The sequence below is a fragment of the Acanthaster planci genome, linkage group LG20, assembly GCF_054643075.1.
Source record: "Acanthaster planci isolate LZ-2023a linkage group LG20, COTS_SCS, whole genome shotgun sequence".
Classification (NCBI taxonomy): Eukaryota; Metazoa; Echinodermata; class Asteroidea; order Valvatida; family Acanthasteridae; genus Acanthaster; species Acanthaster planci.
The window spans coordinates 6,751,785-6,776,157 of NC_141796.1; the positions used below are offsets into that span (position 1 = coordinate 6,751,785).

A 24,373-nucleotide genomic window follows, 5' to 3' on the forward strand; every position below is an offset into this window, starting at 1 on the left:
CCAAGGTGGAAGCACACAAACAACAAGCGAGCAAACAAGCAAGTTGTCATTGAATGCCAAATTACAACAAATACAACCCAGAGACTCATAAAATGGAGAGCACACAAGTTACTAGTACTTGGAACGTCTTGGATGATGTGCTAATGATCCAGTGGAAAAGTGAAATGAGCACCATGCATGGCAACAGGAAATAACCTCCGACTGAAAACAATTACACCATCTACAGTATATTTAAATCAAAAGTACAAGTACCGGTAATAGAAATAAAAACTGGAAGGCTGGTAGATGGAGAACACCAAACCCACAAGTGAAAGTTTGGATTAATAATAGTGGATGATGACATTAGTGCGGGTCTTCCCCATCCAAAAACATTTACCAAGCATGCGTCATGTACTGCACGGTACTATACATGTCAACATGTAAAGTGTAAATGGTTGAGGAAACAAAACAACCAAACAAAGCCAAAAAAATATTTGACTGAGATGTTCAGATTATGGCAACTTAAGGGGGCAGAACCATACGTCCTATCTCATTTGTATTTCCAAAAATATCCTTCTGATATGATGCTTTTCAGATATTAATGTCACTCTACAATGTACCGTACATGTATGTATGAAAAGTGTTTCTTTAGCTGTGTATAAGCTTGCTTCTTCAAAAATGCAAAAACATTTTTTGAAATTTCTACATGTATGAAGCTATCACTGAATGAGACTTAGGTTCATGCACCTGAAGCATAATTAAATGCCATGACTTTTCATGAATTTTTCATGACCAAATTATGAAAATCCATGACCCAATAACGCAATTCCTTGGACTATTCGGACTTTTAAAGTTGCGAATAAAATCACACATTATATGCACTTATTTCTGATAATAGAAATCACACACAATGTACGAAAAATTTCATGATTTTTCTATGACTTCAGTCATTTTTACAAAATTCCATGACTTTACCATGACTTTATTCATTTTTATGAAATTCCATGACTTTTCCAGGCCTTGCAAACAAAACGAATTTCCATGACTTTTTCATGACTTTTCCAGGCCACAGGAACCCTGGAGACTGCAGAATGAGGGACTGGTGAGATTCTACATGTATGCTGTAGAAGTGTGCTTTATTCACAGTACATTGAGTTTCAATAAACACATCCATATTGGGCAAATGGTGTATCGTGGATCTCTGCGATGAAGTTCAAAGGCACCACTGCAGCATGTGCAAGAAACGACACGTTGTTTCCAAGCCGCTTTATTATATTCCCCAGACAAAAGAAAAATAAATTACCCACACCGTGTAATTTTTTAAAACCAATACGTGCCTCCTACACAAAATGGCTGAACCCATGCGCATGTTTATGTTGGAGTACCAGAGTGTACATGTATGGGAAAATCCTTTCTCCACTAGAAGTAAAGCGAACAATGCAAACACAGAGAACATTCAATAACTCTGGAATAACAATATAAACCACATTAGGTATGATCAGCCGCTGCTGGGTCATTGCGGTATTAAAATAAAACTTCCCTCGTCGGGGCAACGGGGCACAGAGAGAGAAACACAGTTTATCAGGAATACGAGGGACTTACAAGCGCAGGGCCAATCGATATCGAGCGGGCGGTGAGGGGAAAACACAGCAGTGTTTTGATTGGGTCGGGCCCTCCAGATGCGGGTATGCCACCCCCTGGCACCTTTACAGCTGGCTATTGATCCGAAGGTTGGGACTCCGCCCACCCCGGGGCAAAAAGTGTGTGGAATATCTCATCTTGGGTTCCACTGTTGAATGAGTTAATTCTTGATATATGCATACACGTAGTGTGCATTTTTCCCAATGTGTCATACGAAAGCTGATTTCTTGTCACTGCACATACGAATACATGTATGTGCATGTGTAGACATACATGTACATGTACCGGTACAGTGCATGTGGGCATTAATTACCAGTATTGTGATGAACATGCAAATGTACATCACTGTATACATGTCGTGCATGAGGCCAGTGCACGTAATACATTTTTCGGGTATCATCAAGCCCTGTGTGACAGGTATGATCAGGACTTTATTGGGGAAAAACTCTTCCTCTGCTCCAAGGTACACATACATGTACATGTGCACAGGTACATGTATGTATCTATAGCAACATGGGCTATGTGCATTTCTAATGTATCGAAATACATGTACAAGGTGTGTGTGAGGGTACCGGTTAAACCAGGATATTGCAATCACCAAATTTCAACATCAAACCCCAAAGTGCATGTACATGAGCATGTAACTTTGACAGGCTCCGATCCAGCACTATGAAGCTGCTTTTTAAAAGCAATTGGGGGAACACTTGTACCTAAGAACTTAGGCAAAAATTGAGCAACTTCTGCAACTTGTGGCAGTGTGTATGAGCCAGGAAACTTCTCTACAATCGTACTGTACATCTTCACCGAATCCTACCCCTATATGTGCAGTAGCACCAAGGTCTCTGCTTACAGGTTACCGGTACATGTACATGCACAATTGTACAGTTTCCCTGTAATTAAAGAAGGTTCCTGTGCTATCAAATCACACGTGGGTCCTGGTGTTATTTACAAGGAAACAGTTTGATTCAGTCTTATGGAATTACATGTAATTGCATAACACATTTTGCTACATACACATCTGGCACATGTACATGTACTATGTACACGTACCATGTATATGTACATGTACCATGTACATATACATATAAAGGAACATGTATACACTCTACATCTACATGTACATGTAAAATGTACATGTATGCAAATTTTCATGCACCACATCCTTCATTCACAGTAGTATGCTAGAATTTCTGATCATGGAGAAGACACTAAAGTCCTAGGAAATTTTAAGGTATTTTGCTGACATTTTGCACAGTTCCAAGGAAGTCAAACTTACATGTATGGTTTGGAGACTTGGACAAAAGCTGTGGTTTCCCTTGACAAACGTTTATAAAACCAGTGTGCCTATCAGCTTTCAAATGAAAATTGACAGAGTAATAATTACCATTCATGAGCTTTGGATTTCAGGTGGAAATTGAAATTTTAAGTCGATTTATAGTGTTTAATTCCAACATCACCTGAAATCGCAACTGCTACTTTTTCATGTACACTCTAAACTGTTACCAAGGCATCAAATGGTCTCGAATACACTCCAATTTCACTGGCATGCATATTTTCCTAGTGGCAGCATGCCCTCAAAGGCAGAGCTTGCTTGCTTTCAGACAGGGCTGGTTGCCATGGTTATCAATCATCCCATTGATCTCTTGCAGAGCTCCTCCAAAGGCACCTGCATTTGTAGGAGAAAGAACCTTGCTGGGGCTGAGTTCATCACAGAATCAGATGCAATCCGCTGCATTTCATCATTTGCCTGAGATCGGTTCAGTCCAGGGTGCACACTCCACTGTACATCTTCATTTAAAATGGTCTCAAATGTGACATTACAGGTAGTTTAAAATGTACATGTACATAAACTTCATACATTTTGTTCCTTGTCTATTATAAAAGCCTGGGGCCGATCTCATTATATGAGCACAAATTTGCTCTGCCAGGAATTCATTTACTTACAATGTAACAAAGACAGGCTATCAGCCAAAATGTTATGCAATATTGATCGCTTGTAATTGGTTCTACTGTGAGATCCAACCGGTATGTGCTTCAAACCCTCAAAGAGTGAGGTTATTTTGGACCAATCTCACAGACCGGGAGGGGAGGAGGGACGGTCTCCTTGAGAACTCAGCTATCACATGTCTGATTCTTTTCAAACTTCGTTTTGATTGTCTTTATGTGCAATGCTGCACGTAAAGACAATCATTATCAGTACCTTCACCAATGTTATACATGCAGTCGAGACCTGATAGTCCGAGACCGAGGCCAAGACTGTGGTATTGGAGAAAATGCTTTGGGGGGGGAGGCAGATTCCCAGTGGCCCTTTCAGGGTTAAAAGCAGCCTTGCTGTGTTATACTGTATTTTTGGCTCAGCATCTTTGCAAAGTAACGCCACACTCCAGATGTGCAAATTTTTCTATGTGCGTACCGGTACATTGTACATGTACACGTCAACTCACTTTGACTGTACATGTACCACCATGTCTCATTATAAACTATTGGCCGGGGCGGTCATCCAGGATTTTCACAAATGGCAGGTATATGTAGCAACCACACTGTTCCAATGAAAGCAACTGCGACCGTGGCGACGCGCGCGAACCAGCCAGTCAGAGGATCAGACTACTCGATCATTTCTTTGATCAGTATGTGTACCCACGCCCGTCGCAGTTGTTTTCATCAGCGCGGTGTGGTTGCTACCTGCCATTTTGCAAATGTCTCGCAGGTCCGCCCCAGCGTATAGCAAACTGCCTTGATAAATAAAACAAAACCTGATTAATCCTGAACTGTCACCCCTTAAGAGTGTGAATATGTAGACCGAAACTCGCAGTCTGAAGGTATGTATGTAAACACAGAGCTCGTTTATGAGTATGTGTACATGCGCATTTGGAAAATGCATGCAACTGTTATGTTAATTAGACAACTTCCGGGTAACATGATGTTTCTGATCATGAGTGTCACATTACTTGTACACTGTAAATGCATGTCAATGCAAATGTACATGAAGGCGTTCATATGGAACGCCGCTGTACCATGTCAAGACCCACTGAAATGTATCAGCAAGGATTCAGTATGTTTTGTAACACCATGTACAAGATATAATGAACCTGTCAGTATCTGCCAAAGTACGTACACGTACTAAGATACAGGTAGACCAAGTTTTGCCTGTGGTACTGTACTAAAACAAGTCTGTAACTTCCCTTACCGTACATCAATAATCACTTTCTTACCATACATCAACAATTTGGTGGGTTATTTTTTGGGGTTTAGGACAGCTTCAATTGGTCCACGTACTCTACAGGAACAGGCACAGTGCCTTTAAATTACTTCATAAACAGTCTTATGATTACATATTGAGGCATGCAACTTGGACTTGACAAAAAATGAGGGAATTCCAATTTTTACAAGACTTTGTACAGTGTTTTTTCAGGTAAGTGTGAAGTAAAAAAAAGAATAGGAAATCAGGTGATCTGAGGAAAAGTTGCATGCCTGTATCGGTATATTGCACAGCACAGGCATGGGGCAGCAAATGAGGAATAGCTTGGAATTCCTGGACACTCAAACTGCAATCAAAGCTGGTGTTTAGCCGGAGGGCATTCCTGTGACATTTCTGACATGCTGAACTGCCATTTGCAATGACATCAATGACCAACAAGAGGACAAACATTCGGTCCCACTGACCAAGGTGGTCTGTGTGCGACATCCTGTTTGTTTCACCAAGCAATGGCCAATTCTGATCGGTCAGACAAGCTCAGGGCAATCGTCCTCCAAGGTACGGCAAACATGCCTTTTTCTGTGATTACGATCCTCCATGACATACCCAGAGGCTCCTCTGCTGGTGTAAAATTGTACGCTTAGTAGTGCCATGAAATTGGATCCTTATCTGTGAAGTTGGCCCCAGTTTGCATTTGATATTGAGAAACTCACAAAAGCACAGGAAAACTTGTGGTACTTTGCACAGGGCCTGATGTCCCTATTGGCTTCAGCGCAAAAAAGTGCAGTGCTGGGTTACAGGATTCAGGGAGGTTTTTCAATACAATAAATGCAGTGTGGGTCTCAGGGTTAAGCCTCTGACAAAAGGCCGATAGCTGAATGTATAAGAATGTACTGGTATTTGAGGCTGGTGGCTGTGGAACATTATGACATGAAAACATGTACGTACATTACTCCATAGGATTTCCAGCACTTTGTGCCCAAGACGTGTGACTTTGATTACCAGGGCAGCCAATATACCATTTCTAAATATGCAAAGAATGCAAGAATACATATACACTTCCTCCGCCCATCAAAAAGTGAAATATTTCAAATGACAGAAGCCCCTTTCGATACTCAATGCCAAACGGCATTTGGCCAATGCTCAATTTATCTCCCAGTAAAGTTTACATGGACGTAGACGTTTCCAGTAGGACTGGAGAGGAACGGGAACTATCAGGAAATTGATGTGCACATCAAATACCGCCGGCATTGGCACTGTCACTGATTCCCTACTGCTGTTTGCCTCGGCAAGTCCAGTTTAAGGGGCAAATTTTCCCCCTGCTTGCTAGCTCTGCGAAACTGTACTGCAGGGTTCATGAAAAAAAAAAAAATTAATCGCCCCAAAACAACGGCTGTAAATAAATAAATACAAAATAGCTTCAGGACATTTCACTTCTTTTAATGGCCGGGATTCTTCAGGTTGAGATTTTCAAAAAATTGTGTTTATTTTCAAAGATTTGTTTATGTACAATGTACGTGTACATGAACATGTATACATCATTAAGACATGAAGTATCGCAACGGCATTTCTTAAACACTTCCTAAAAGAAGAGAGAAAAAGGTTTACTTGAACGTATAATACATGTACATGTACAGTACATGTAGTTTTCAATATGTTTATTTATTCCATCTCCCATCAGTGCTGCTTCCTGTGGCCTACCGGTATGAGAGTCTGGAGATCTCATCAAAACAAATGCCAAGACTTCTTCAAGTATTCCACAACCCTCCAACAGCGACTCCGAGAACTGACGAGATACAGTCTGCATGAAACCAGGTGACCTTTAGCTATGACCCTCGACCTCCAAGGGGCATGCATTAATCTACTGAACAAGTTTTCCTGACAATATTAGACCACTACAGATAACCTGCCGAGTGCAACCAGAATCTTGCTTAGTTTAAGTCTACAGGCAGTTTGCGCAAATTGGTTGAAATCCTTTGTCTTTTGATTCGTGCTGCAACTGTTCCAGTATATTTTTTCGAAAGTCAATTTTCGATATGCTCTGGAAAATTTACGGCAATTTTTCTGCCAGTCTACATGATAAACAAAGAGCTCAGTTTGCTCTTTCTAATCCACACGGGAGCAAATTACGTGTACTTGTAAAATGGCCTTAAAACTCATTGTGTGGGATCCTGTCACTGATTTACTAACCGGTACTATTTCACAACTTTGTGCTTTGAGAATGGAAGTCCAGAGAACCAGCAGATAAAAATAGACACACCTTTAAGATCGACTTCTAACTCCTCAAAAACATATGGAATTTGTCTCCATCCCCAACACTTACCTGCGGTGTATACTGCACTACTAAACACTGCCGTATCATTCAGACTGATTCAGACCTGCATTGTACATGTATATTCCCTGTGAAAACTCCACATGTACGGCAGGCAGACCCACAAGCATAATGAAGCTTAATGAAGATATGCGCACGTCCTGATGGTCTTGTCAGGTGGATTTAATTGAGCACCAGAGAGCAGTGGGCATGCCTATAGATACATCACGGACCATTCATTTCCGGCTGACTGCACAATGAGCTCAGTACTGGCAGCTGTCACGGCAATCGAGATAACCGCGGACGGACCAAGTCCAAGGAGACAGTTGTCACATGGGGTTTGTCCATGTGGATGTACATACATGTATACATGAAGAATTTGGATGCAAGTAAGCAAGAGTACCACTTGGAACATTTACGGGTACATTAGCATAAACACATTCAGTCTCAAAGGAACACGTACACGTACATTGAGTTTGGCTACTGTTAGTACATGTAATTCTGGTGCGGTGCATACAATGGGCTGGAACACCTTGAAGTGCACCAGTTTATACACCTGTAGGACAGGTACTTAGAAGCATTCGCCAAACTCATCAAGGGTCTGCAAAACTGAGAATGACTGAGCACAATATGCGGTGTTGTTTACATGTTACATGTTTATCAACTGTACTGGCTTTAGTGGGGAACACAGCACAGTTGAAACTGTCATGGCCCACTTTGCATGATGGGTACAGTAATTTACAGTTCCTTGAATTCCCTTCACTAACGAGCTGCACTTTCCTGGCCACTTGCAAAACTGAAACCTGTTCTTGTTGTCTTTATGACACCATTTCAGCTGCACCGTAGACTTCTATTCCGAGTTTCCATCTCATCACTCACAGTGAAAGAAAACATCCCAGTTGACATTGTCAACTTTATGCTCGAGAGGGATCCCACCACACTGACTACCAAAGTGGAAGGCACTTATTCCATTCTCACATGGGCATGGCTGATTCTTAATTAGGCCCCCTGTTCTTGCTGAGAAGTTGGAACACTCAGCAAGTGATCCGATGCAACAGCAAAAATGCTCCTTCTCAAATACTGGGTTTAAATACGGTGCGTGTACAAGCCATCACTCTCCATCAGTCCATACACTGTACATCACTTACACCGCCTGAAGAAATTGAGCACCGTAACATAACTCGTGTGGTACAGCGTCTCCGTTTACATTGTACACTGTAGTTTCCTCACAGCAAGCACGTGCCAACCTCTGTCACTGATGAGGAAATAAATGCCTTAAACTCCAGTGCAACAGGATTTTCAATCACATAAGTCTATCGTACATACATGTACATGTGCTGGCAGCGGCAATCACAACTATACAGGTACATGTACATAGGCAAGTAACTGAGAGGGCAATTCCAGTGATCATCTTTTGCTTCAAAGTTCTTTTTATGTGTAGTAGAAATCACGGTATGTTCGTCTGGGGATCAACCTAATCTGTGGGAGCATCACCCCCAGGACACGTAGCCACCATCAGCATCTCAATGTCTGAATCATCTTTGCTCTCTGTCCCACAGCCTTGTACACGTACAATGAAGGTGATGCAGGGAAAAGTATGCATAAATATGCAAGGCACGACGTGCGGGGCTGTGCTGATGGCCAGGGCAGCCTCCTGCATTTGTTCTGTAACAAATTCCGGCTGATGTGCGTCTGATGAGTGTGTGCCCCCCCAGAACAAACAGGGAAATGCACAGGCCACGCGGACTTGCAGAAAATGGTAACATATCTTCCTGTTACAACAAACGCATATATAGTATTTGAGAGCATCAGGCTTGCTAGTTAAGTTCTGTAACGTTGCTTCCAGTGCACTATGAACGAGCAACTTGAAGCACCAATTCATGAAGAGCAATGAGACATGACAGCTGGAAGAGTGTATTTTTAAACAATACATTCATATTTTTGTTCAGTGTGTCTCCTATTGTGAAGGGACTTACTGGTAACGTACACTGTACATGTAAGTGTACAGGTATGTATATCATACGTCCTTGTTTTACAAAAAAAAATGAGCTTAGGATTTGTTTTTTCCTGCTGATGACTAATAAAGACAACTGTTCTTTTGAGTAAAATAAAGATCAATTAGGTCTTTCAGTATACTGGTACATGTACCGTACATGTATTTGTTATGCCCTATCCTTGAGAATTGACACCATACATGTTTACAGGTATGTATGCTCTCAGTTAATATTGTAGGAGTCAGGAGCATTTGGGGCACAATTTGAAACATACTGTGTGATCGATTGGCAGCTTGTGATTTCAAATTGACATAATGCTTTAGAAAAGGACCATTTTTGAAAATCCCTGTTTCGAAGTGCCGCAACCATAAAATACATGTACATGCACAGAAACTGTACATCTTGAAGACTTCACCCACAAGGATTTTCTTTTCACTTGCAAATAATTGTAAATGTAACCTGAGCAAGCAAGGCACCATTTCATAATGCCTTTTTGAAGGTCTGAAGAAAAAAAAATACACAAACACGCCAAACAGAAAGACCAAACAAAAACACACTATTTTAATGGGAGTTCGTGAATGAATGTATGATGACAGGAAATAAGTGACTGATTAAAAAAGAAACACAAAAACCAACACCCTGCCTCCAAAACCAACCCCACAATGCAGTGTTTCAAGTGTCAAATACCTCTAATAGAAATATGCATGAAACCTAGCCAGTGGCGTTCTACATGTATAAATCTCCATAAATTGCACTCTAATTCATGCATGGGGGGGGGAGTCCAAGGTATCATTGACCAATGCCTGGGTCTGCTATATCAACTTCCTCCATGTCTCAATTTATTCAGCGCTACCCCAGGTGTCAGTTTCGGATTCTGCCTCTTCACTCCTCATCAATTCCTAAGTGGGTTCTAAAAATACATGGCCCACTACTTCAGAATATCTGAGGATATTCACTGTCTACTGTGCATCAAGGAGTAACTCTGCTTAAATACAGCAAGCTCAAAACATTCAGAGGTAGATAGAAGTAGGTCAGGTTGAAACTGTCAAAAAATACATGTAATGTTTTGCATGTGTACGTAGAGAAGCCATTTTCAAAGAAAATCCAGTGCAATTCATTACATACATGTATGTCCGCCTATGTTTGTTTTTTTTCCTTTTTTTTTTCTTCAGTGCCACTTCTAATTCTTGTACACAGTACATCACGCACTTCACAATTTGCAAAGATGTACCCTGGTAGGTCAGGAGGAAAGTCGTGTCTAATGTAACACGTCAATGTCATCTCACACCTCGATGCACTTGTACTGCTATGGTCTGTGGTCTATGGCACTCGATGCTAAGTGACGAGGCTCGGTGAAAGCCAGATGAGACCATTACCTTGTTTATCGTTGCGGCACATACATGTACATGTATCAGGAATCCAGGTACACTGTTAAAAAGATGATTCCAGTTTTTTTTTGGGGGGGAGAGGGAAGGGGTTGCAACAGCCTTGGTCAAAATCCACTGCCATACAGTTTCAGCCAAGAACATGTAATTCCTACAGCTGTATGATGTATGGATGAACTCAAGCTCAGGTCCGGGTGTATAGTATTTTTTTTTCCTTGAGCAATGCTTTTCAGGATTTTTTGTTTCAAAGAATATACAAACAAAAAACCCCCCTGATAAGGAACAACAGCAATTTCTCCCTTTTTCATTGTTTTTGGGGTGGGGCTTCAGGGATTCTACAAGTGTGAGTTTGCCCCTTTTTTGCCTGAATCGTACAGTGGGACACAAGGTAAATGTATGGACTACGGAAAGGTACATGCACATGTATACTGTCAGGTCCCTGTGAATGAAGGTGTATCTTTAGAAGAAATTAACTTCCCAAATTCCTTTGGAAAACATATCAATTACTGCACCTGTTTGTATACATGTACATACATGTACATGTAATTTGGCCAGATTTCCATACATATGGTACAGTGTACATGTAACATTATACATATTTACATAGAATTCCAAATCTTAGTGTCTTTATTTTTAAATTTGAGATGTTAATGTTTAGATGTATATTTCCAACTTTACCTACTGCCCATTTTGTGACCTCCTATTACCATGTGTGTGCTTATCTCTCTTTCAAAAGTTTAAAAATACCAGTAAGCTGCTGTCGTCTTTATACATGTAAGCTTGTTCATCTGCCAACAACACACCAATATTTTGCAACCCTCTAGGATTTAATGGACTTGGAAATTCCAAAGCTGGCAAGCAGTCAAATCACAGTTCCGGGTCACAAATGAGTACTGGGAGATGAACAATGACGCAGGAATTTCTGTCACGGTCCACTAGAATCTCTCCTGACTTTACCTGAAACTGGACGGCTTTTGAAAGGCTTGTGATGGAGGTGCACACTGTACTAGTGACTTGAACATGAGTAATGAACATCTACACATGAACATGCACGTGTAGTAACTCAGGGCAATAAGCCATTTGCGAGTTAAATTTGAATAAAATTTGGTACACTGAGTTGATTGCACATAAACATAACCCAGACTAAAAGACACTGTTGCAAAACCTCATGATTTGGGGGAATGCTGTTGCATAGTGACCATCATCTCTGGAATGGACTGGTTCCTTTGTGCCCTTCTTATCCATTCAGAACAGTGTACAGTGTCTCTTATGTAACTAAGGAAAAGCGTGACCTGAACCATGGGGTATAGCAACAGTGTCTTTAATATGAGAGAATTCTAATTGTTATGTTCACACGACTTAAAAGAACTCAGTGTAACAGATTTTATTCAAATTTAACTCACAAAGGTTTATTCATCCAAGATGCATGTAGATGGTACTATGCTGCATACATGTTATGTGCACCTCCCTTCCTTGCACTGTGGTTTAACTCACAGACTATCCTTGACACTTGACACCCCTCTATCTTCTAGGGTACCAGTCCAAGTTTACAAACTATTTTATAATACTTCTCACTCTCACTTTTGATTCTGGAGACAGACACTGGACGGCCTCCTGGGAAACAAGTCTGTGGTGTGCAAGGTTCTTATTTCCAACAAGGAGTAATGAGCACCACAAAGAAATATTTGTTAAAGACAGCAAGAGGTGAATGATCCCTCTTCAGACATAAAACCTCTTAACAGTGACAACCAAGGACACATGTACATGTAGGGGTATTAAACAGTATGTGATGTACACTATGAATACATGTCTTTGGGCATTATGACCCTACACAACACATACATGTACATGTACAGTGTAGCAGTATCTATTTTATAGACTACATGTACTTTTACATGTATTTTTGGTCGGGATGGTCTATGGATTGCATATGCTCCTCCCCAAATGTCTAGGTCCCATGAGTGAATAAGACACTGTAGTTCCTCTGCTCGACCTTCTTGCATTAATTCGCTAGTTATAAACGAGTTGGAATCATGCAGACACTCAAGAATTACAATGTACTTCTTTCTCACTACTCAAAAATTTGTAGTCAAAATAATGTGCCTCATGCTGTGCGGTGAACACTCTGGTAGCACTCTGAAGAGTCAAATCCCCCCAGTACCAACAAAGTAACAAAGTTGAAAACAAACCAGTACATGTACCAGTGATCTGGTGGCACCTACATGTACATGTATTACTTAGAGCTGAACCCTGCTGAAAGAATTCACAGAGAAGAGACCAAAATGCAAGGCTTGCTGACTTACAGTCCATTATTGTCCTGATGTCCACACCATCCAACGCCCCAAGCCCGATACCCAGCAGGCAGCGGGACAGCAAATATTCCACTACCCCATTCCTTCCAACATCTCCAGTCATCTTAATAACAATTACTAGTATTATCCCCAAGGGGACAGACTTGCAGTGACCACGCTCGCTCGCTTTCAGAGCCACTGTGGATCTGAGGGCAATGCTCCACTTGTCACTAGCTACTGGCAGAGGTCTTTGAAAGACTTTTTCTGAGAGGTTGTACAAAAGTGTGGCAGGACAAAGTGTGCGTCATGCCTGACTGTCAAAGAGGCATCTAAACCCCCCCCCTGTATTTTTCACCTAGTTTTTGTTATCTCATTTTGTTTGGCCAGTCAAGAAGCCAAACACAGTTGGAAGGGGGGACTCCTAAACAAACGGGACACAATAGGACTGGCAGTGATATGCTTTGCTACAACTCCTGGTCAGGGTAATCTGTGTGATACCGACCGTCTGGGCTCATTCACAGCATCAGTCCGGACTTGAGTGAGTAGACATTAGGCGGTAGCGTTCCTAGAATTCGGCAAAGTATGGAATGTGCCAGAGTATGAAATTGCATTGTGATGGAACAATGGGCCACCTGCGCAGGATCCCGACACCAATTTGAGTGACTAAGCCGGGTTGAATGACATCTGGCAGGTACATGTACAGAAGCTGGATTCACATAGAGTATGAAATGATGTGGCATTCTTCTGGATAAAATGTACACACATTCATACATACACATGTACTTGTACATGTATTCCCGCTATTGAACCAGGGCTTGACGCGCAGGCTGGCATCTGAAGTTTAGGACTCTATCCAAAGCAAATGCCGGTACCGGTACATGTACCGTGCTGTGCAAGAGAGAGAGAGAGAAATATGCACTAAGTAAACAAATTTTTTACTAAGCACAACTGTACTTTGCGTGCAGCGTCTAGCCCAAAGTGCACTCACTTCATGAACTCAGAGGAGTCAATCAATTTTCAGAATTTTAATGAACACCTGTGGGTTCTCAATGAACAATATACCGGTACACATGTACTTTCCGTATTGTGTATGTACATGTATATGTACAGGTGTAACATGTACAAGAACTCTGTATGCTGTATTGTATACCGTGTAAAAGTACATTGTACGGTGCTCATGTAGGTTGCATGAAGTACATGTAGCCTTCTCTTTGACTGATACAAAAGAGGTCTGTGATCGTTTACAGGTACTTTGACCGTATTCCTTGTGTTGTCTTTCTGTACAAGAAAACTGGCCCCCAAACTGGTTTATACTTGCGCACACTGGACAGTATGTAAATGTACCATACATGTACATGTATGTTCATGACGAATGCGAGAATATTTGCAATGTACATGTCCATGCATGTACATGTTCAGGACATGTACATTGTGTACACCTACATGTTCATATGTACATGTACTTGTACCCTGTATTATGCAACCACACTTAACAGTCACATTAAGCTTAGTCTGCAGTATGGCACAGCATGTTTTTTTTACGATTATGATATACATGTACATGTACCTTACCAGTAGGTAAACAAGATGGCTGGTGTGGTATCGGTACATGTATGAGCCAATTTTGAAAGAAAATAAAACGGAACATTATGCCTTTCAATTTAATTCTTTTGTTGTCCTAATTGTTTGTGAAATTTCATAGGTTGGACGTGGTTTCAACAAAAGGTCAACCATACATGTACCGCACCTGTACTTTTTTTTTGGTAACTTCTTTGAAAAATACAACGAAACTGCGGGATGTTTGTTTTTCCAGAAATATCTGCCGGTCTGCATCCATACAAAGACAGCGCTTTATATCAATATTTTCCGGCTTTTTTTTTTCAATCTGGCGTCTGGCGATCGTTTCTCGTAGACACTTCCGGACCGGATGTGTGCGGTTTGTATTCAATGTTCCAAGTGCAAATATTGAGTTGCAGGGTTCAAGTATACGGCTATCTCTGGTTGTTATTTGACAAAAAAAAATATTCCTGATGGCTTTCTGGGATAAAAAAAAAGAACAGGCAAAAGAACACGATTGCTTGGCTGCATAAGTAACCTCTACCAGCCTTTCCAATTTAGCTTCAAAATGCGGCATCTTCAAAGCAACATTTCTGGGTTTTGGCAGAGCTCTGCCAGACAATTACTTTGTTGAACAGCGTGAAGTGTGAAGGCACAGCCGTGGCTAAGTCATGTAGAACGGACACAGTCAGCGATTAAAATGCAGAAGTGATAAAATGAATAAACACGCATGTACATGTACTGTGTGTGCATTAGAAAATGGGCAATTCTATGAAAATTAAATGACTCAAAAAGAGGGCCACATTTTCAAGTTTTAGAACAAAAAATGAAAAATGTCTGCATTAAGGACACACACACACTGCATGTTTGTTGGGGCACTGCATATTTGTTAGATTTGACATTGATAAATTCTACATGTACCGGCACCAGTACAATGAAAAGAACTAAACTCAAAGATTTTCACTGTGACAGCCTGACAGTCAGGGTTCAAACAGACAAGGTCAATTTCCAATAAAAAAGGTAATGTTTAGTATTTGCAGAAAACAAAGACATGTATACATGTACATCCATCAGTCAAAAATGCTTGTCTCTTAACATCCAAGTAAAGCCCAAAATATTCCACTGCTGAAAATGGCAAATCTGGCAAGAAGCTGGCAAATACAAGAAAATCATGCACAAGCAAACTGGGTAGGTTCATCCTTTACAATGGGCCTAGAAGTAGTCAAGTTACAGGAAACTGTACGTGTATGTGAATTTAACTTGCTCTATATGGAAATTTCAGTGCCCTTAATTTTTGGGGGGATCAGAGCAGCATTCACCTGGATGACAACTTTCAGCTGTAAAACAGTTTGCCTGGCCCGTGGCCCGGCCATTTGCATTTACAGGCTCAGTGTACAGCCGTGCCATATATTCGGTCAATATACCGATACCTACATGTACGTGTACAGTGTGTATCTCTGGGAATTATTCAGAGGAAAGCCTCGACCTACTCTGAGCATTCAAGTGCAATCACGCTGGAACGAATGTGGAACAAATTAAACTGGAGAATGTGCCATTTGAATGGCTCAGCGGAAGAAATGCGGCCGAATGGCGAGTGAATGGGGCTGGAATGCAATACACACATGCAGATATGTACGGTGTAACTGGGATAAAAGTGCAGAGTCCAAAGAGAAGACAGGAAGAGTCTGGGTGGCAAACAGGTTAACTCATTTGATCACATGCTCTAAAATGATTTAAATCACATACGGTAAATATGTAGAGACAGAGTGGCAATGATGGAGGATTGAAGTAAGATACATACATGTACATGTAATATGCCCAAAGAATTTGGATTAAACAGGGTTAAAATGCTTCAATAGTTTCACGTCTTCTTCAAGTGACAGAGAACGGGTAAAGGAGGACCTTTTACAAATTTATACAGGTGATTCCATAGTACACACATGCATCTTGATTTTAAAAAGTGAACTTACTAGGAACAAAGTCCCACAATTCTGTCTTCTTGCCATACATGTAGATGTACGGTACATGTGCTAGTATATTACGTAATGTGGACTTTGACCAATTTCCATAATTCATATCAAAATCCAGACACTCCAGACACATGCATCAATGTACATGCTCCTGTACTTTACAGTGCAGTGATAATTTTCAATGAACCCCCTCATCCCGGTGATATCAAGTTAAACATTAAAACCATTACCTCCCATAATCTCATCCTATCAAACTACATGTACATGTACCCGGTATGTACAGGATGCACTTCAGACAAGGTCCCACAATAAGCCACTTGCGAGTTAAATTTGAATAAAATCTGGTACACTGTGTTATCTGATTGCACAGAAACGTAACAATTTGAATTCCCTAGACTAAAAACACTGTTGCTATACCGTGTGATTCGGGTCAAGCTTTTGCATAGCGACCACCATCTCTGGAATGGACTGGTTCCTTTGTGCCGTTCTTATCCATTGAGATCAGTGCACAGTTGGAAGGCGTCTCTTATCATGCTTATGTAATTAAGCAAAAGCTTGCCCTGAATCACGAGGTATAGCAACAGTGGTTTTAGTATGGAGAATTCAAGTTATGTTCAAGTGACTTTAAAGAACTCAGTGTACCAGATTTTATTCAAATTTAACTTGCAAATGGCTTATTGACAGTTTATGCTTGCTTTTTCATTTCTAATTTTCTTCATTATACATGTACCATATCGCATGATAGGCCTACCGGTACATTATCCAGCTATTTTTCATGTTTTTTGTGCTTCTGGAAATGTTGAGTACAGGTAACGTCAAGTTTGATGAAAAAGGGAACACACAAGCAAGTAGTAATGACCAAAATATTATAAATGATTACTATTCAGGAAACAAATGGCACACCGGTATTAAGATATCACACTGTACATGTAATGGCATTCCCTTATGATGTTCATTTTAATGCAACAGGCAAATTATTATGCTACATCATACTGCATGGCCCTATTATTTTTACAATACCCATCCAGGGCTTAATGAACAATCAAATCCATCCATTAACCCTCACAAGTGCCGCTACATGTGTGCATTCTTGCATGACTAAACGGTGCTGTCAGGTACCCTCTATTACACAATTAACACTCGAAAGGTGACCGTTCTTTCTAAAAATGCTAATTCTGAAACTTGGCAAGGGCTATCCTTCCAAAGCTGACACTTTGCGTCTACTTTCTCTATTTCATTCATATGAAAAAAAAGTCTATATGTGAAACTGATCTCATCTGCCCACAATTGCTGCTGATTTTCTAAGTTGTTTTTGAAAAGAGCCAAATATTGAAAATCAATCGGTTTAGTTGATTTAATTTCATACTGAGCAAGTACATATCTGAGTCATTATCCAAATATTGAGTGGTTGGCATTGTTTTACAACTGTCTCAGTTTTGTTGGAAAACTAGGAATAAACATTGTACCGGTACCTAAATGTATGTGAACCCACACATCATTTGCTGCAATAATGCAGGGAGTTGGATTTTTAAAGGCGCACGGTTGAAATGACCCTAGGACTTTGGGTTGATATTGTGGAAGCACTTACCAGCAAAGGGATCTTCCTCGTCTTGTCTCAGCAACTCGGTATCGCCGCTACTGCTGGTATCAGTGATGCTCTGAAACTCGTCGTTGGCCTGGTAACCCTCTGAGTCAGCAATGCTTGAGTGAGTGAGAGAGTGGCTGCCGTTCACTGGTCCCCTGCCGGTCTCAGTCTGGTGCAAATCCACAGGTCCTGGGTGACTATCGTCGGTGAAATGAGTTTGGGGTGTAGCGCCGATGCCCGTCCGTGGGAAGCCAAAACGGGATGGTTTTTCTGGTCGGTTCAGCCGTCTTCCGGACTGTCTCTCTTCGCTCCGGTCGTCAAATCCACTGGACGGATCGGCGAGGGAGTAATTAGTCCCTGTGCTGTAAAAAACAGAACTCTCTGGAGCGAGGCAATGCCGGGTCTCAAGGAAGCGAGACGCCTGTTCTGAAGAGTCTGCGGGGTCTCTGCACCCGATCGGCCGGAAGGCTGATCCCTCCTCCACTGATGCACGCTGAGAAGTCCACGCTTGATTTGACGGCTCCTGCCCCCCGAGCAAGTTACCACGCGGGAAGGACTAGGCAATAAATAAAAAAAATTAAGTGAGACAAGAGTGCGGTCGTATAAATTGGACGTGATCAGAATGAATGCAACCAATCGGGCAGGAGCTTTGAGGTAAATAAGGAAGCTTGGCATGCTGGAAGCAGCTGAGAGTGTTCGGGGGTCTTCATGTAAAATTAGCTTTGGCCTTGGACAGCTGGCCAGCCTGGCGGAACTTGAAGGTATGCTTGCGCTAATCTGCTAAGTGGTTTTGGAAATTGCTGGGAGGGTTGGATTAAAAGAACTGTAGTGTGCCGGTGATTTGTCAAATGTGCTTTTGTGCACAGGCTTTGCAGAAAGAATTAGCATTACAGGGTTTACAAATATTGAGTTTAATACCCCTCTTTCTGGGGGGAAAAAAGAGAAAAATGTGAACAATTAGACATAACAAGCAATAGTACTAGTAGAATGCATTAATGGAACAGTAATTCAGGAGCATGAATTTACGTGTACATGTATTTGTGTGTCTGCATATCTCAATGTCTACTGCAAGAAGGCAACTTAATGTATTTGAACTTGTTATAATTGCTTTTCAATTTGAAAAAAAATTTAAGGACTGATATTATGACCCAGAGAGAAATTTTCCCCAAGGCAAAATTTTTTTCCAGACGCAAAATGAATGGGTTGTAACTCAAAAGTTGTACTTATCAGTACTGTTTGAATGTTCGCAGACTTCAAAGCCACAGTGGTGAACAGTTGACAATTGAATGATGTTGTTACGGATATATTTAATCTGCCAAAAAAGGTCAATTAATCCCAGGTGGATTTCCAGAAAGGTCTAAATGTCGCACTTCCAAAATATTCATTCACAACTTCAAGTACCAAATCAAGTACCAAAACGAGCAACAACACACTGCACTTTATATGTGCATGTACGACAATACATACATGTCCATGTACAAACCAAAGTACGATACTACCAAAAACTAGACAGCTGTTGCTCAATGCTGAATTAAAGGAATACATTTGTAGGATTGTTTGTAATTTTCATTGCTATCTTCTGCGTACTTTCTTTGCTCTCGTTTCACATTTGAATTTTTACACAAATAGTTAATTGACACCTGGTGTCAAATTGATTTTGTTTTCTTTGCAGTTTAACAACTACATATGTGTTCTGTGTAGGTGTACTTTTCTTTGGGAATGTTTTAAAGTAATGTATACATTCATAATGATGCAGTAACTACATTGCTCTCTACAAAAATGTTGAAAAAATAAAAAATACATCACATACAAAACCAGGTGAAATAGACTGAAGGGTGTTTGTGTCCAATCCTACTAAAAAATGCTACCTAAAATGAATCACTATTTAAAAGCAACGTATTAATTTTCCCAGCCTGTGACTCCTTTTCCGAAGCTGTCAACCAAGTCAACCAATCTGTTCAGATTGGTTGACTTGGTGGAAAGCTTCAGGAAAGGAGTCTTACCAAACGTCAATAAATTAAATTGTACCCTCAGAAAAAAAAAAAGCCAATCTCAAAATTTTGGTGCTGGTTACCGCTACACATGAACCTGCTGCTAGTGGTGCTGGTGTTGAATCACAGCACTTTTTATTTCTTAATGTTACCAAAAAAGGGTGAAAAGTTTCAAAGGTTACATGTATGTTTCCTTCCTGCCACGTCACTGGTTCATTCTCCACAAGACAATAGAGGGCAGTATTGCACTGTCTTCACTGTTGCCTTCTTTTTGATGCAGTGTTTCACAAAGATATCAGAGTAGCACGCAACAGAACAAGCTGGCAGCTTTTGCAATCATAACTTTGCCTCTGTTTTCAGTTTGATGCTTTAGTTTTGTTGATTTAGTCGCATGAGGTGACACTCTCTGAACACTGCCCCACTTTCTGCTACACAAACATCCAATAGTTTATGACCAGTAAATGTGAAGGCAAACAGAAGGAATTCCGTTAGCTTTACTCTCCATCTTCCAACACCCTTCCATGTATATCGAGATTGTGCATATATCAATAATACTGCAGATTCACAGCACAGCTCACCACCAAGAGGTTGCAACAGAAAGGTCATTTTGTATGCAGTGCATTGTGGGAAATGGTCGACAAATTCTATTTGCCCGCTGCACGCTGGCAACTGGAAGAATTCATGATGCTTGTTTGTCGGGGAAGAAGTTTGACACGTGTGCTTCAAATAGCAGTTTCAATTGATCCCTTCTTTCTACTGCATGAAAGGGCCCAATCCATCAAAAATTTACTGCCTACTGACATGTATACCCTCAAGTGCTAATCACAGCAAGGCGGCCATGCTTTGACTGACTTTAAACTTAAAAAAATGGCCCCTCCACGGCAGCTTCTGTGTGGTGCACTGTACTGTGCTTTTGCCCAAATTGTTTGCCAGAGCAGCATGGGTTAAATTCCGACGATACACGTTTCAAACTGGCTTAGCGTGCATGAACTGAAGCAAACGTGGAGAAGGCACCGAGGCAAACTTGCCCAGTGCGGAGAGACTGGCAAACTTCCCTCACCTGTGGGGACAGCTTGGCCTGAATGCCCAACATGGCGGTGTGCGGGGAGGGTGGTGGGTGGTCCGGGGTGGGCGGCTGGGAATAGCAACTGCCGGGGGAGGACGGCACGTCCGAGTCCGCCGTCTCCGAACTCTGGAGGTCCGAATAGTAGGAGCTGGTGGCCAGCGTGGGCAAACTACCGTTGAGGTCATTGTTGATGGACGGCATGGGGAGAGTCGGGGTGGAGCTCCTGGGGGAAGCAGCTTGATGTTTGGAGCGGCGAGGCGGAGGGACAGGGTTTATGCCTTCTGAGGTGGTTGAAAAGATGAAATTAATAGCAGAATAAATGCTTTTGATAAAAATGGATGAGTGATATTTAGTGCCATTTTTAGGGGAGTCACCACTCAACTCGTATTCATGAATTTCTACTCACGAGGCCTATACTCACTTGTTGGGGATAAGTCTTCCAGGGCGGAGCCCACCGAGGAAAGGGCAACTCTGGTGGGCGGGGGGATGTTGTAATTCTCGTGCTGTCCTGTCGTGGCGTCAGAGAGAAGCTCATAGACATCTGCGTCTGTGTCGCTGCCCGTGGATGAGCCCATTGTACTGTTGCAATGTGCTGGGATCTGTAAAGAGAAACATGTTCACAAGAGTCATGAACTCTACTGTGTAATGATGATTTGACAGAGGGGAGAAGATATCCTTCCTCGACTCACGAATTATTATAAAAAACCATGATGGTTGTTTGAACAATAAATTAGAGCAAAATGTCCAAGTATGAGTTGAGAGAATACCAGTTAACACCGAAAAGCATTTTTGGTTTCATATCAAAGGGAAACACTGCAACTCCTTGCAGATCATTGTATGACATAATTTCCAAACTGATACTGCAACTTTCAATGCCTCAGATGATTCACAAAACCAAAACTAGTTTACTGCGACGCTAAAGCAAGAAGAAATCTGGTTTGCTGTGGTGTGCGAGACAAACAAGCCGGGCTGTACATGTATGTGTAAATTTTTACTCTGCATTTAAACAAAAGGAAACCCGCAAATGATAGCTTAAAACAACCAATGGTGGCCTGGACCTCGCTGAAGAAAATGGGGATGTGGTCTAAGACTATCGTGAAGAACTGCTGATATGTGTTTTCAACGGATTCACTGTGTAGGAATCATCCCTCCGTTGCGCTCTGCAGTTGGTACAAATCAGTGGTGTACACTCACTTGCAAGTGCTGCAGGGGAGCTGTGGAGCTTTGCACCTGCTGCATGGTGACAACCTCACCGCTGTACGCTTCGGACAAATCCTCATAGAAGCTCTCCGACTCTGACGAGGAGGGCATGGGACCGGGGCCGGAGATGGGGTCAGGGGCTTGGGCCAGGAGAGGGGGGTGGTCCAGGAGGACCAGGCTCTTGCGGACTTCGTTGACGTCCTCCTTGGAAGAGATAACGGGGTCATCGTCAATGGGGTCTGGTGCCTAGAGTTGACGCAGATGGAGAATGGATTGCAAATGAGAGAGACAGAAAGCTAACGCAAAAGTGAACCCGGATGGGTTGCCAGGGTGTGGATGGGTGGGTGTGGATTGGTGGATGATTTGGTGGATTACTGTGGATACAGAGTTAGTTAGCGGAGATTGGTGGTTCATGTGTGGAATAGTGATTGCATAAATCTGTGGACCAAGGTGATTCTAGGTGGACAGTCATTCTGACCACTGTCAAGGATAATTAAGAATCATCATCATCGATCATGTCATCTGGAAGTTTTCTTCTGGTGGTACACGCCCCAGGCGTGGTGCCATTGCTCTCAATCTGACATATGACCCTGCAACTCTTGTTTCATTGCACCCATATAACTGCAAAGTGTCTTAAAATAGGACAACTTTGGAGAATGAGGTCTGACATGTGGCCAGCAAATTTCAGTGTTCTCTTGTTAATAATACAGCTGACTGGTGGAACTAAGCCCCCTCCGTAAAGTTAGCAGGTTTGGGTGGTGGCCGGTGGCCTGGAATATGAGGTTTTCTTTTACTAAATAAATTCTGTTCATGCCTTGGTGGATGACATCGGCATGCATACAGAAAACTGATTTTCAAATGACGTGGTTCTGTAGTTGGATGAACCTGGAGCACATGCAATGAATGAGCCCATTCTGGTTTTGGGTGGGTAATGGACTTGGGAGCGTGCAGGTCTTCAACAGAATTTGTGTAAGGGAGCCACTCTAGCATGGGGTTTGCCTAAAAACAAAATCACTGATAAGGCCAACATAGTAAGCAACCAATAAATGAGGAAAACAAAGATATGAAAGAAATAGCATAAAACCCCCACAGGATTCTCTCAACAACTTGTCAAACACAACAACGGCAAAGTGTGTGGACTGCAGTGTCCAACAGGCGGGCTTTAACGATCGCCTGACGACAAAATCGCAGTCGTTGAAATAAGTTTCCACAGTGCCTGTGGCAAACCTGTTCCGGTTGCATAAATAGCACATTCTACAAAAACTCACAACTTTCCCACTTTTTCCTTTAAACTTCAAAAAAGCGCACAGTTGTAGGCCTCTAGTTAAATAATAACTTTTAACTCTAACTAAATAATAAGGCCTCTGCTAAATAATAAAAATCTTTGGGAAAAAAGCTCATTGTGTACGTATTTTCTGAAGCATAAGAAACATCAAAAATGATGAATTTCAGCCCATGAAAGGTCTATTCTTGATCAATCACCCCACAGCTTCAAATCCATGCCGTCGCGGCCAGTCTACTCCCACTTTTTCAGAAGGACTCACGTAGATGTGCCGCTTCTTCCTGGAGCTGGCTCTCATCAGCACGGCGGGCTCCGGCGGTACGGTGGTGGGAGGAGGGGCAGAGCATTTGAAAGAGGACCCCGTGGACTTGATAGGCACTGAGGGTGAGGCACTGACGGTGGCTTTGGTGGCATCCAAGCGGAGTTGGGTGTACTCCCCTGCGACGTCTTCGTCGTAGTAGTTGCGGTCCGGCAAGGGCGGAGGTGACTTCTCCGAATCTATTCAACAAGAATACAATAATGGTCCATCATTTAATAAAGAATTCTGTGCCTACCCACAACCATTGAAGACCAATTGTACATTGGCTGCATCCTAATCATTTGGCTGTAGCTGGCAATATAACAGAAGTCTACAGGAATTGGCTGAAACCGCTAGCCACTCTAAATAAGTTTATGGGAAGTGGCTAACACTGCTACAGATAGCCACTCCACATAAGTCAACGAGAAGTGGCTGTGCCACTGGCCACTGCCTTCCATAAGGACACATTATTCCTAGCCACAGCCGGGTGATTCTGATGCAGCTGTAACTAATGGATACTTTAATTTCTCAACCTTCTGCTGTGCACTCAAAGTCACTTCTGCTGTGCTTTTCTCAAAGTCACAGCCTCTACGAGGTTGTGGAAATTCACTTGAGACCTGCTGAACA

General features: G+C 41.9%; 1 protein-coding gene and 1 long non-coding RNA gene across 6 annotated transcripts in view; both read right to left on the reverse strand.

Annotated features, from left to right (window-relative positions):
- LOC110978486 (uncharacterized) overlaps positions 1 to 24,373 on the reverse strand; it is a 56,700-nt gene that overhangs the window by 13,655 nt on the left and 18,672 nt on the right. For 2 of the 5 annotated variants that reach the window (XM_022233522.2, XM_022233520.2), the window contains exons 8-12: positions 23,711 to 23,946; positions 22,161 to 22,412; positions 21,388 to 21,565; positions 20,961 to 21,247; positions 17,913 to 18,465 (exon numbers count right to left, since the gene is read on the reverse strand). In XM_022233522.2, coding sequence (XP_022089214.2) covers positions 17,913 to 18,465; positions 20,961 to 21,247; positions 21,388 to 21,565; positions 22,161 to 22,412; positions 23,711 to 23,946 — 1,506 coding nt within the window. The remainder of the gene's footprint in view (positions 1 to 17,912; positions 18,466 to 20,960; positions 21,248 to 21,387; positions 21,566 to 22,160; positions 22,413 to 23,710; positions 23,947 to 24,373) is intronic. The other 3 variants (XM_022233523.2, XM_022233521.2, XM_022233524.2) reach the window with 3 other exon arrangements.
- LOC147795877 (uncharacterized) lies at positions 10 to 16,946 on the reverse strand. The gene is made up of 2 exons (XR_015423455.1): positions 12,810 to 16,946; positions 10 to 3,286 (listed from the first exon to the last, which is right to left on the reverse strand). It is a non-coding gene; the product is annotated as an uncharacterized LOC147795877 (long non-coding RNA).